The 12,489-nt window shown below is 43.0% G+C and overlaps 2 protein-coding genes across 2 annotated transcripts; both read right to left on the reverse strand.

Moving 5' to 3' along the window:
* Positions 1-4,787: 4,787 nt before the first annotated feature.
* On the reverse strand, positions 4,788-7,747 carry her13 (hairy-related 13). The gene is made up of 4 exons (XM_030066841.1): positions 7,474-7,747; positions 6,947-7,033; positions 6,779-6,860; positions 4,788-5,848 (listed from the first exon to the last, which is right to left on the reverse strand). The coding sequence occupies exons 1-4, from the start codon at positions 7,558-7,560 to the stop codon at positions 5,382-5,384; spliced, it is 723 nt and encodes a 240-aa protein (XP_029922701.1). The 5' UTR covers positions 7,561-7,747; the 3' UTR covers positions 4,788-5,381.
* Positions 7,748-10,915: 3,168 nt separating this feature from the next.
* On the reverse strand, positions 10,916-12,489 carry her8.2 (hairy-related 8.2). Its single transcript, XM_030066843.1, has 4 exons — positions 12,344-12,489; positions 12,129-12,224; positions 11,936-12,014; positions 10,916-11,289 (listed from the first exon to the last, which is right to left on the reverse strand). The coding sequence occupies exons 1-4, from the start codon at positions 12,404-12,406 to the stop codon at positions 10,916-10,918; spliced, it is 612 nt and encodes a 203-aa protein (XP_029922703.1). The 5' UTR covers positions 12,407-12,489.

Genomic DNA, 12,489 nt, shown 5'->3' on the forward strand with positions numbered 1-12,489 from the left:
AGAGCAAACAAAAATTTGGCCAAAGTGGACTGTGTCTACGCTGCAGCACATACGAGCTTTTTGCTGGTTTCCCACCGGTGCTGATTGTTCTTTCACAGTCAAAGACAGTTGAGAAGCACCCGTGGATGGCGGGCATCCCAAGGGATGTGTTGCAGCGCCATATGCTCTCCACGGTTGAATCCCTCTGGCACCAACTGCTGCATCTCACTGACCTTTGACCCCAGAATTCATATGCACAGACACAAACCCACGGCCACAGCTGATGCATTTGGATGCAAAAACCATACAATCCCTGTACACCTCCTTTTTTTCTTTTTCTTTTTGGTGCAGTTAACTGGAGTCTGCTAATGTGGCCACCCTGTCATCTGGCGTTTCTAGTCAGTGGTTCTTAGTGACACTGTTGTGATGGGGAAATGAACAAAAAGAGTTATTTTAAGTGTTGTAACCTCTTATGTAGGACAGTGTTATCTTCATCTCAATGTGACTTTGTGCTGGATACTGACTGAATGCTCCTGCCATTGAGGTGGACTTCCCCCCGGCTAACGTTCTTAAATACCTTATCAAAAACTTTGAATTTTTATTCAACATTTGTGTTTTGTGGACTCATCCAACACACTTTCCTTCTTCCAACCAGCAATCTGTTTTGGCCTTGGACAACTCCCATATCCAAATAAATATTTCTTCTGGCGTTCACCTGCTTTTTAAATCTAAAACAGTGCTTTGATATGAATTTTTTGACTACTTGCAAGACAAATGTATACAGCCTGATTCACTCTTAGAACAACACTGGAAAATGTTAATCCAGCATCTAAAGCTGAAGGTCATTTGCTTTATCTTTGTCATTCACATCCAAAATTCTGTAGGCTACCTCTGCTGAAAATTGACCCCAGGCACTGCAAAGTAACAGGAAACTCTTCTGTGATATGAAACCATTTGAATAATGCTTGAAACAAGCAGAGAGACACTTGTGAGAGCCTGAACTAACAGCAAATAGAGAATCCTACACTAAGGGCAAATTTTGACCACAGCGTCCGACGGCGACATCTGCCGGCGTAATGAGGCAGTGCAAGCACCAAGAAGAGACAATACGCCCTTTTAAATGCTTGTGAAAGCCTTTAGCATGTAAACACAAGGTCAGTAGCACTGGCCCTACTTTTAAATATATCATTTGAATGATTATCAATATAGTTTTCTTGTAAATGTGTATTTTTTTCGTGACTTTGCTTTATAATTTTTCCGTTCCATTTCTTGTAATTGTTTTCTTTTTACTTTTTTTTTCTTTTTTTCTTTTTTGCTAATCTTTTTTTTTTTTTTTGCCAAGATTTTGAACAAAATCACGTAAATTTGTCTGATTTAGACTCAGGACAGCCTTTGTGTAACTAGTTATGAACAAAAAGGAAAGCTTTACACTTCCGATAACATATGCTCTTAAGGCCATACACTGTAATTTACAAGCAGGACATAATTATTGTGGTCTTGATATAAAAATTGGAAATCACAAGAAGGGGGGATCCGGGGACATTTCCGAGGACTACGCATCAAATCGGGGGACTGTCCTCTAAAAACGGGCATGTCTGGTCACCCTGTGTGTTTCACATAGGCTAATTTCATACATGCAGCTCTGTTACAGCCTGGAAAGCAGGAGGCAGCCGGTAGCCTCTGTACCTGATTTGTGTAGGATCAGTCATTGTTAATACAGGCCACAAAATAAGGCTTCACAATTCAACCATTTTCTTCTATGTCGAATTAAAAAAAAAAAAAAAGTTTCCCGTATATTCTTGTTTACTGGCTTGCTTGTTTCTATTTTTAAGATAGGCCTTTTTTTAAATATTGTAGACTGCATAGGATAGTAAAAGCCTATGTGAAATTCTCACACCCCCGCACATAGGCTATAATTTACAGTAGCCTCACACATGTTTTCTTGCCCTTTACATCCTCTAATTTGTTTTTAGGTGTCACGACGATAAAGTGAGCCAGTGCAGGCTATTGCTGCTTGTCTCTTTGAATCAGCTCAGAGCGCTGGCGTCCTCTGTGTCCTTTCAGCGCCGTGGTCTTTGACGCTCCACTGTCAAATGGTCGCCCGCAGACCCGCAGCTTTGATCACCGTCTCGTCCGCTCCCATTTCAATGAGTTTCCTCCGACATTCACACCCGCGTCCAGTGTGAGATCCACATGTGAACAGCCAGGTAAACCCTCCCCACCCCCACCGCTTCCCTCCTCCATCCTCTCCCCCATCGGCTTGTTAACTATTCCGTCCACTCAGGGTGACAACAGTCTGCCAACAACGTGGTTCTTATCGAGAAATTAAGGAAAATTAAGAAATGATCGCCTATTTGCTCGACCTTAATCAGGATTTAGCTATTAGACATATTGCTCCCGGTCACAGCAATCCGAGATTGGCCTTCAGTCATTAGTAGGTAGGCCTGTTAGAGCAAAATATGGCAGCTGGTCATTCTGTGGCATAAATAAGTCCAGATAATCGTACAATTGTTGTTTTTATGATGGAGAACAAAGACCAAGTTTAAATTTAGGAGAAAAACACCTTAGGGAGCATTCAGGAGGCATATTTGCGATATTTGTTGGATCACATCAGCTCAGAGATACAGTGAAAAATACATGAAGAAATATATCCAGCCCACAGACTGTTACAATTGGCCGTATAGTTCAATGTTTCTTGCATTATCCAATGTATTACATAGTTCAGGGCAGCTTGGCTGCTAAGCAGAGGACAGACACAGCAGGAGCCAGATGTACTTTCTCTATCTTGTTATTTAGGTCTGTTGCATTAGATACACGCCCAGTCAACATTCACACACATAGCATCACACATTCCAGAAACAAGGCATGGACAGTGGTTGGCCTGTCCATGTCCGGGTAACTGGCCAATTATTCTCGGTTGCGTTTAAGTCCAACCTATGTACGGGGCAGGCCCAAGCCCAAGAACATAAATGTGTATCATTTCCTGATATCGGGGCGCTTTCTGACTGAGATCCTGTGGGAGCTCTGTCACACTGAGACCAGCGCTGCTTTGCTTTATATGTGACCATAATAAATATTGCATCAGAAAATTGAAGACTGACTCCGGTCTGTACTTGGGCTTTCAACAAAAGAATCGGGAGCTAACAAGACTATTTCTTGTAGTTATGGTCCCAAGTTGCTTGAGGAGAAAATGTGAAAAAAGTGTCTTTCTTTGGTGAAAATAAGTATTCCTGCTGTGATTTTATACAGCACACAGTAAGATCATTGCACGTCAGTAGAGTCTGGTTTCCCTGACGCTTGCAAGGACAGAATTGACTTCACAGAGTGCATGTTGGTGCAGGAGAAACAATGGACCTCCCAGGCTCTACTGGGGAGAGACATGATGTTCCTCAGGACAGGAGTAACGGGTGAGGAGTCCGGCGCCACAGACGGACCCGCTGTGGTTTTGTCGGCTCTTTGAGCTTGGTGGTTGGTGGTTTTCAAGGTCTAGACAGTCCAGACGGACAGGATCTAACAGTCTTTTGTTAATATGCTCATTGTGTCTGAAGGTGTGAGGGAAGACACTTTTGTGGGCAAAGCCAGAGGTGCGACTCTTTCATGTGCGCACACGCACCGCGCGTCCTCGTGGTGTGAAAGGATACAGAGTGGCTTTTAGCTGGGGGGTGATGGTGAAACAGGAGCAGAGGTAAAGCGTCTGAATAAGGCTTACAGAGTGATATGCTTTTTTTTAAGTTTTAAAATCGATCATCTCAAGAGGTTACCACTGGGAAGACGGGCTGGGTGTTTTCCGTAAACCATAGAAATCATGAGATAAACCAAGATGTTAACAGCAGCCAGTAGATGCACCCAAACCTGCAAATATTGTATGACGGCAAGCAGAAGTGTTGTTTGAACTTTCCAGGCATTTCTCTCTGTCTGGCCAACTTGAATTCTAACATGCAATACATAGACTAGCTGTTATCTGTTGGTTTTACACTGAAGGCTGCAGAAGCCAGTGTTAATTACTTGAATTACTTGCCTGTTAATTGAATGGGCCATAGAGTAAAACTTTAATCCCAGGGCTGCAAATAGCCTATGACTTGCTATACATTATTTAAATCAGCCCAACGTCCTTTATTTTAAGGTAATATAAATTAGAGCCTCAGTCAACTGAGTCAAATATTTTGATTCACTGTCCCTTTAGATTTTTTTTTTTTTATCCTATTCAGCGTTTTCTTTCTTAAACTCAGAGGTATCGAGGGGCGTAAGACAGTAACATTTTATTTAATTATTTTATTTAGCAAATTCAGATATTTTAATAGCAAAAACATTTCTAAACATTATTACAACATCAAGTGGTCGTCCTGGAGGAGGCTACAGGGCAAATAAAACTACAGACCTTCACGGCCTTATACAGAAATACAATAGAAATATTTATATTAATCAGAAGCATTGCCAGACTTCTTGGTTTCTAAAAGAGCTTTGTCCACATACAAATCATTTATACACACACCATTATTTACAAAGAAAGAAAAAAAAATGTGAATGTCCTGAATCCAATCCTCTCTGTCCTTCATTGATATATAAGTGAATGTTGAGAGCCAAAGTTCTCACTTTCTCCAGGTGTTAAGAAAAAGTCACAACCTTGGATTTTGCCAGACTTCAAACCAGGGGCCTACTACTGGGAGGAAAAGGGGGAGGACCCAGGCTGGATGGGCCCTTCAGGGACGAGGGGTGTGACTGTACTACATTAAAGGAAAAAATACCCCCTCACATACTCTTACACTGTTAGAAATTTAATTTGTGATGTTCAGTGCATTCCAGTGCCCACTTACGCTCAACCTGCCTCGTCTTCTTCTACTTTAGTTAGTGATTTCCTACGTTTCCCAAAATGCCTTTCAACAACCCCCATCAAATGACAATAAACTTGTTCAGTTGTAAGTTATAAATGTAGGTTGAGAGGGTGATAGTGAAACCAATGGTAATTGTGATGACAGAGTGGCTGTTTTTAAACTGAGAAGTTCTACAGTTAATCTCTATCTGGCTGATTGCTGAACATCAGTGCTAAATGGTGTATCTAGCAGGAAATCTTTACTCTTTGATTATGAGGGACTGACACCAAAACCAGCGACGTTTAAGATTACTAAAACAATTTCTCCTATCAAATGTGGCTCCACTGGAAATATTTCAACATGACTGACACATCATCCATGGTTGGCAGGGAGCAAGACAAATACAACGGTGAACAACAAAATGGTCCCAGGAATGTAAAGCACATCACCAATAGCAGATTTAACAGTGTAAAAGTGTTTTAGGGTGAGCTTTCCCTTTAAATAGGAGACCCAGTGTGACATCTCTTCAGGGTTCCCACCATTTCTAGCGGCACCCTGCTCCCTGTTAGATCCCAGCCAAACTCCAAGCCCCTACCAGGGCCTCCACATGGACTGTGGGTAGGTGATAGTGGGCACACTCTGGACTTCGCGGTTTTCCAAACCCTCAGTGGAGCTTTGGTTGTGCTCACTGTCGGTCTCATCCAGGTCTGAGCACAGGTCCTCACTGGACGTGGTGGACGGGGCTGGAGAAAGAGCCGAGGATGATCCGCTAGATAGACTCCTTCCTCCAGGTGAGGCCAGAGTGTTGCAGAGCGCCTCACCGCCTCCGTGCCAAGTGCTGCCATTGTTGCTGGAAGTGTCCATGATTAGATCCATCAGCACGTCTTGAAAGTGATCCTCATTCAGGGGCATACACTCCAGCAGATGGTTAAGGAGCTCTGCCGCCACTGTCGCATCTATCCCGGGACAGTTGGACACAAACATATGGACCTCGTGCATGCACTGGATGTAGCCTGCTGCAAATCTTTCACTTGCTTCTCGGTTCAGTGCATCAGTTTCTGTGGCAGGAGAGAGAAAGATTATTAGAGATACATAAACGTTACGGCATTTATACTCAAAGCAGTTGGTCTGAACTAAGTCACTGTCAGTGTTGGGTGGTTGGGACTACTCAGTGTATTTTACAGTAATGCTACTGCTTGTCTCAGTAAGGAACGGTCACACAAATCAGCAACTATTGCATGTTATATATGAGTACATAGAGTAATCATGTTAAGAGTAATCAGTTGAAGAAAATACTTTCAAATGCCTTGTTACTTATTTCCATCTTCCTTTAAAGGACAAACTAAAAACTACACATTCCAATCAAACCATGTGTACAGCTGTCCTCTCATAAGAAGGCTTGGAGGAGAAGATGGCTTGGCTGAGATGACTTTCTCTGGGACAGAGAATGGGACAGAAACAGATGAGTTCCACATATGAATGTGGCACAAATCAGATCTGAAACAAGCCGATAGCACATTTTTTTCTGTTTTTTAAGCAGTGAATCACTTACATATAGGATACATGATAATGTGCATCACTTTAGAGAAGGGGTGTCACAGAAGTCAGTACTTAGGTGCCAAATCCATACCAATATGAGTATTTTTAGTATTGGTAATATTGACACCACTTGATATATTCTGACTCACTCTTACTCTTTGTGACTTATATGCCTTAGCTTCTATGCCCCATTCCCTGGGTGTGCATATTTCCACTGCTTTGATTTTATAATGCACAAAGATGACAAAAACATCAGACATCAATGTTTTTGTCATCTCTGTGAGAGGATAAGGCAGGATGCAACCACCAGTCTTGTTGGTGCAAATAACAAGTAATAAGACAAGCAGTGTTGGCGGAGTAATGTGTGAACTAATTGCACTGATTCTTAATGGGTAACACAACATGTTTTGCAATTGACAGAAAAGTCCAACATGACTCGCCATGCAGACCTTGGGTTCGGTTCCTCAGGATGTCCTCCACTTTTTTCACTGTCATCTCCAGCACCTCTGCGTTCTCCATCTTGGAGTGAAACTGTGGAAACAAGGAGGTGACCTCGGTCAGAATCAAATATGCGCTGTGTACACCGTTAAGGTGCAGTGTGCGTGCGCCGTACTCACGTCTGTGTCCGCGAGCAGAGTCCGCAGCTCCTGCAAACTCTCGTTGATGCGAGCACGCCTCTTCTTTTCCACCAGAGGCTTTCTAGTCTGCAAGAGCAAAGTGAAGAAACACCACATTTCATGAGATGAGATTCCAGATGCGTTGCCGCTGCATCACTGCTTTGCAAGAGCTAAATTTATTCTACTGGGTGGTAAATGGGTGCGTTAACTAAAACAATTATTTATTAATCTCTTTTTCTCTCTAAAGTTTTATTAATGAAAACATGTCGTCAGTGAATCGATGTTGCAACAAACATGCATGCTGTAATTGATGTAATCATTAGAAGCGATATTCGCCTGACTGGTTTGATCTCAGTACTTCTGAGCTAGAACTCAAGACCCTTGGTATTAAGATGCACATCGACACAAATAAATTCCGGGTTAATTAAATGATATCACGGTGCAAAACCGGCGTGACAAGTGCGCCATTGCCAAGACGGGTCTAGAAAATGCGTAAACCTGTTATTCCCTCAGACATCTGGCTTTACCTTTCTGTCCCCTTTCTGAATCCCGTAGTAGGACTCATCCTCATCCATGCCAAGTCCGTTCTTGCTGGGCCGAGCCGAGGGGGCCATGTTGTTTGGATCGCCGTTTCTGTTGCAATTTCCCAATGCTGATTCTCCTCCCGATCCGTCAATGAGGGGCAGCTGGCAAACGGAACCGGTTAGAGAAAAAATCTATAAACTCGCAGGCGAAGCACCCTGTGTTTATTGTGCAATCCTAGTGAGACGTGCTGCTGGCGCTGAGTGGCTGTTGTTAGTATTTATAGGGGCTTATTAACATGTGAATAGGGGCAGAGCTGCTCTCGCTGGGGGACAACGGAGCGCACACGGCCGGAGCCAATGAGCGTTCACTCCCTTTGTCTCCGGTCAGCCCTGGTCTGCGCCCCGAGGAGCTGGACGGGCTATAATAAATCAGCTTTTTGGGTTGAGGGATCGGCGACTCTGTTTTTCCACTGTTTGTTACTTGCTGTCCAGTCCCATGGATCATTCACTCAAGTACAAAGGTCATGTTAGTCGTATGGAGTTATAATCAGCTGGAGTTTGAAGGCAACCTTTGAAAAGTAGCCTGATGTAATCTGAGTGATGCTTTCATTTACAGCATGCTGATTAAACACAGTGATTTTGGGATTACTTCAATAATCTCAATAGTCTCAACCGCTATATTGAAATATTTACACAAACGAATGAATTCCAAAACACACATAGAAGGAAAAGACTTGTGGTATAGATTCACAGTGCAAATCAATATGAATATAAAATTTCAATCACTATTTATTGAGTGAAAATGTCCTTAATTGCAGCAGAATTATAGCCTACCTTATATATTGTGTGAATTAATGTGTCATTCTCCCCGAACTCCAATCAACCAACAAATAAAAAATAGTGTTTGTTTTGTTAGTTGTAGATTATAAACCTGGTTGTGCAACTTTGTAACGGACATGGCTCTGAGAGGCTCAACGTGTTGCTGTCAGTGTGTTTTCTGCCCTACCCATTCTTCTCCCTGGTAGCTTTGTGTCCGAGGTTCAGCAGATTTACCCGGCTGTTTGGCGGATGTAACGCGATGCCTTCAGTTGGCAGCTGCTGCTGGCGGCCCCTCGGCCCAAACTGAATCAGCCGGGGGAATTAAGGGCCCTTCTCCAAAGAAAGCGACAGGTGTTGGCCTGCGACTCGTTTGTTCTCCCCGTTGTTTAGTGACTTCTGATTTGTGTGCAACTGCACTCTCACGTAGCTGTTGTTCTGAGAAAGTTTCTAATCTCTAGTTTGGCTTATTTTAGTGGCGACTTTTACCACGGGAAACACAAGGCATCATAGTTGTAGCATGGTGTGCGTGCCAGAAATGCACAATATCTTACTATGCTGGCTTATTTGATGATTATTGTCGTATGGTTGTGAATAGTCCTAATACCCCTCATATCCATATGACAGTTTATGCGTTTTGGTGTGTTCGTTTTGGTGTGCTCCTTTACGCATAATGACTATTTGTTTATGTCTAGTAAGAGTGCTCAACCCTCTGCCCTCGTTTTTACGTGTTTTGTACAGCGCATTATCATGCAAATTACGCTCATAATAGAGCAGCTCTGTCTGCTCAATCCACCGGCTGTCTGTGCCATCTTCCAGGTACAGTAAATAAGATGATAGGTTTAGGGCGCACTTTTACGCACGGCTTTTCCGCAATTGCGCAGCGTTTCCGCAAAGGCGCCAGTAAATTGTAGTACCCCAGATTTGAAGGGAGAGTCTCGAACCTTTGAAGTGAGGTTTTTTGGCACCTCGCCACCCCCAAAGCTCCGCTCCAGATCTTTAATGGTCTGGACTGTGGAGAGAGCAGCTGTCTCGGCTCGCTTTTGTTGATGAACTCGCCGAGGGACCGGGCGTCCCCCTCTCTCCCTCTCTTCAGCACCGCCACACAGCTCCATTAGCTCTGTGGTGGCCTGTCATAATGGCAGTAATAGCAGAGGGAAAAAAGGGCCTTGTGCACAATTCTAATTTTCAAAACCAATAGTGCGTTACGGCTTTTCTGAAACATAAATGTACCAGAAAATTGAAAATGTCCCATAGACTTCTGCCATGGCAGGGTCATCTTTTTGGTGACATGAGGAACCTTTCTAGAAGGATTTTCTATGCTCAAACGAATCCACATAAAAGTCTTTCTGGTTCTGTAAAGAAACGATAAGACAATATAATATTTTAAGGATCACACTACTAGGTGCTTTATTCGGATTTTCCGGCTCCACTGTAACCGAAAATTACTTTTGTTATCAGAAGTTATATGAAATTAATAAGCTTAGTAAATACAAACACAGTAGTACATACCAGTTCTTAGCAACACTAACATGAAGGTGCGTGTTAACAATAATTTCCCCACGTTGTTATATCTAACCACCGTATGAATAGGTTATCAGCCCTTTCAGTGCGTTATTTTTGTGTAATACTGAAAATGAATGCAAGACGGTCCCACAGTGTTAAAAACCAGTTGGTCTGCTCATGTAATACCCACAAGTGTGTCAGACAGGAAACTGCTGTGTCTGGTTTGCATCTAATTCAGTGTCTTTTTAAGAGAAAACTCGGCCTGGCTGCTTATAACTGTTATATCAAGTATTAATAAGTATTTAAGTGAGTTGCAACTGGTTTGTGGTGCACCACGGAAGTTATTTTGTTATATTCTAATGTAAATAAATGCATTACTCAAACATTAAATCCTGGGACCAGCGTGATAATTCCAGACTGTTGTGGGTTTGAATCCATCTCATCTTTGGGGCGAAGTGGGCTGCTTTCAGAAGCTCCTAGACTTAGGGTGATCCATTAGAAGGATGACGTAATGCTGTGCTAAGACAGATAGATGCTTTGTGGTGAGAGTCCCACTCTAAATGTCATCCGCTGGCCCAAGGATTATAACATCCCAGTTTGTTGCATGTCATCCACTCTCTGTCTTCTCTCCTGTCACTTTATACTATATGGCATGCTATCCAAAAAAGCAGAAATGTCCAAATAATCTGCAAGAACATTTCTCTAATGTGAGCAGGACGGTCCATAAAAATTACTTAAAGAACATAAGTGCACAATCTTTTCTTTTTATTATAGTTTGGGTTAATTATACAAAAAAGGTGGAAGAAATGCGAACTCTATACAGTGCCAAGCAAGGTCTAAGAAGCAAAGACATACTTTATCATATCAAATAAATAAAGCTGTTAATACAATAAATATAAGAAAGATTAATAAGAGCCTTCTATAAAGCAGGCTACAGGAGGTTGACTTCTGATGGGAAGTACTGAAAAGGTCTGTATAGGATCAATATAGCACACCTACAACAATTATCACTGGAACAAAAGTGCCCCACATGTTTGTCTTCTGAGTAACATATCTATAAGATACATAATAGAGGAACTTCTAACAAAATGGAGAATCAAGATCACAAGTCAAGTCCGCCAGTTCACCAGGGCCTCCACATCTCCAGCATGCCCAGGTGGGGGCTGTGGAGTGGGGGCCTCTCCTGATATCCAGCAGCATGGTGGTGGGGGGCAGCCTCTCTCTGGACTTGCCTGCCAGGCTGTGGGTCACCTCTGACTGGTGTGCAGGGGAGCCTGGCACCATGGCTTGGCAGAGGTGGGACGTCCTGCCTTGGGGGGGGCTGGAGGGGCGCCTCATCCGTGGACCTTGGCAGGGACTTGAGCAGGTGGTTGAGCAGGCGGGAGCCCAGTGTTTTGTCCATCCACTCGCAGGTAAGGAGCATGTTGTGGACCTCGTGCATGCACTGGATGTAGCCTGTGCTGTATTTCTGCTGAGCCTCAAGGCCTAATGCGGGGTCTGCTGGGGGCAAAGGGAGGAGACATGAGGCAACAGGTGTCAGAGCACCCCCTGGTGGTGGCAATACTTCCTACAGTCCATAGACCAATTCAGCAGCTGCACTTCAGCCTGCCTGGTCATTCTTACAGTTAAACAGTCACGTTTGAGGGCTGTCCACTACAACCACAATCATAGCTGAAAAATACAAGTGAACAGTTTTGCATTACTGGGAAAACATAGGGGAATATTCAGACCACAACGCCTCTTTTTTTAGTTTTCATACTTCTAACAACAATTTTATGGTAGCTGAACTGACATTTCAATGTGTTGATGCTGCCCTCTGCTGCCTGTTAGTCGTCAGTGGATCCAAAACTTTATCACTACTTTGTTGTGTGGATTCCTACTGACAACATTTTAATAGATATGATAAAACTTTGAATTGCATCATTATCATTATCATTATTTTAGCCTTGGCGGATTGGTAATGATGCGAACTTTATTTACTTTATTTACTAAATTATAACAGAAACATGCATCCCTATAAATTTTCTCAGTATACAAAGCCCAAGTTGATGAAATGACAATGAAACAAGCTCTCCATAGACTGAACCAATCGTCATATTCTTAGAGACCTTCTGGAAATGAAAACGGGAACCACGTCACTTACCAATGAGTTTATTACTCTGGATGTTTTGCAGATGTTTCACTGTCATCTCTAGTATATCGGCTTTTTCGAGTTTGGATTGCTGTTGAGAGATGAACAGGCAGGTTATAATAAACTTCACTCTGTAGATTCCCGAATTGCATCCACTGTTTACCAACTTGTAGAAGAGATACGAGAAACACAACAGCCTACTCACATCAAGTCTGAAAGCTCCGATCACAGTCTCTTTCAGTTGATCCAAACAATTGTTTATCCTCTCCCGTCTTTTTCTCTCAATAAGCGGCTTCCTCAGCTATAAGGATAAAATATTAACTCGGTTAGTGGCACCATACTGGAGCGGAGAGGACAAAGTGCGTTGGTCTATATTATATCCTAATTGAGAAACCTGATCTATATCCAAAAGGAAAATACCTTTCTCTCCTCCTTAGCACTCGGGTGTTTCGCCACGTTGTGCGCCATAGATGAAGCGGTCATATTTTTTTTCTTGGGAGCCTGTGTACTTGTGTCTTGCCTTGGCTAAATCTCAGCGCGTCTCTAAGGGCCCTCGGCGCGGCGCG

This window comes from Myripristis murdjan, chromosome 13 (assembly GCF_902150065.1).
Source record: "Myripristis murdjan chromosome 13, fMyrMur1.1, whole genome shotgun sequence".
Taxonomy (NCBI): domain Eukaryota; kingdom Metazoa; phylum Chordata; class Actinopteri; order Holocentriformes; family Holocentridae; genus Myripristis; species Myripristis murdjan.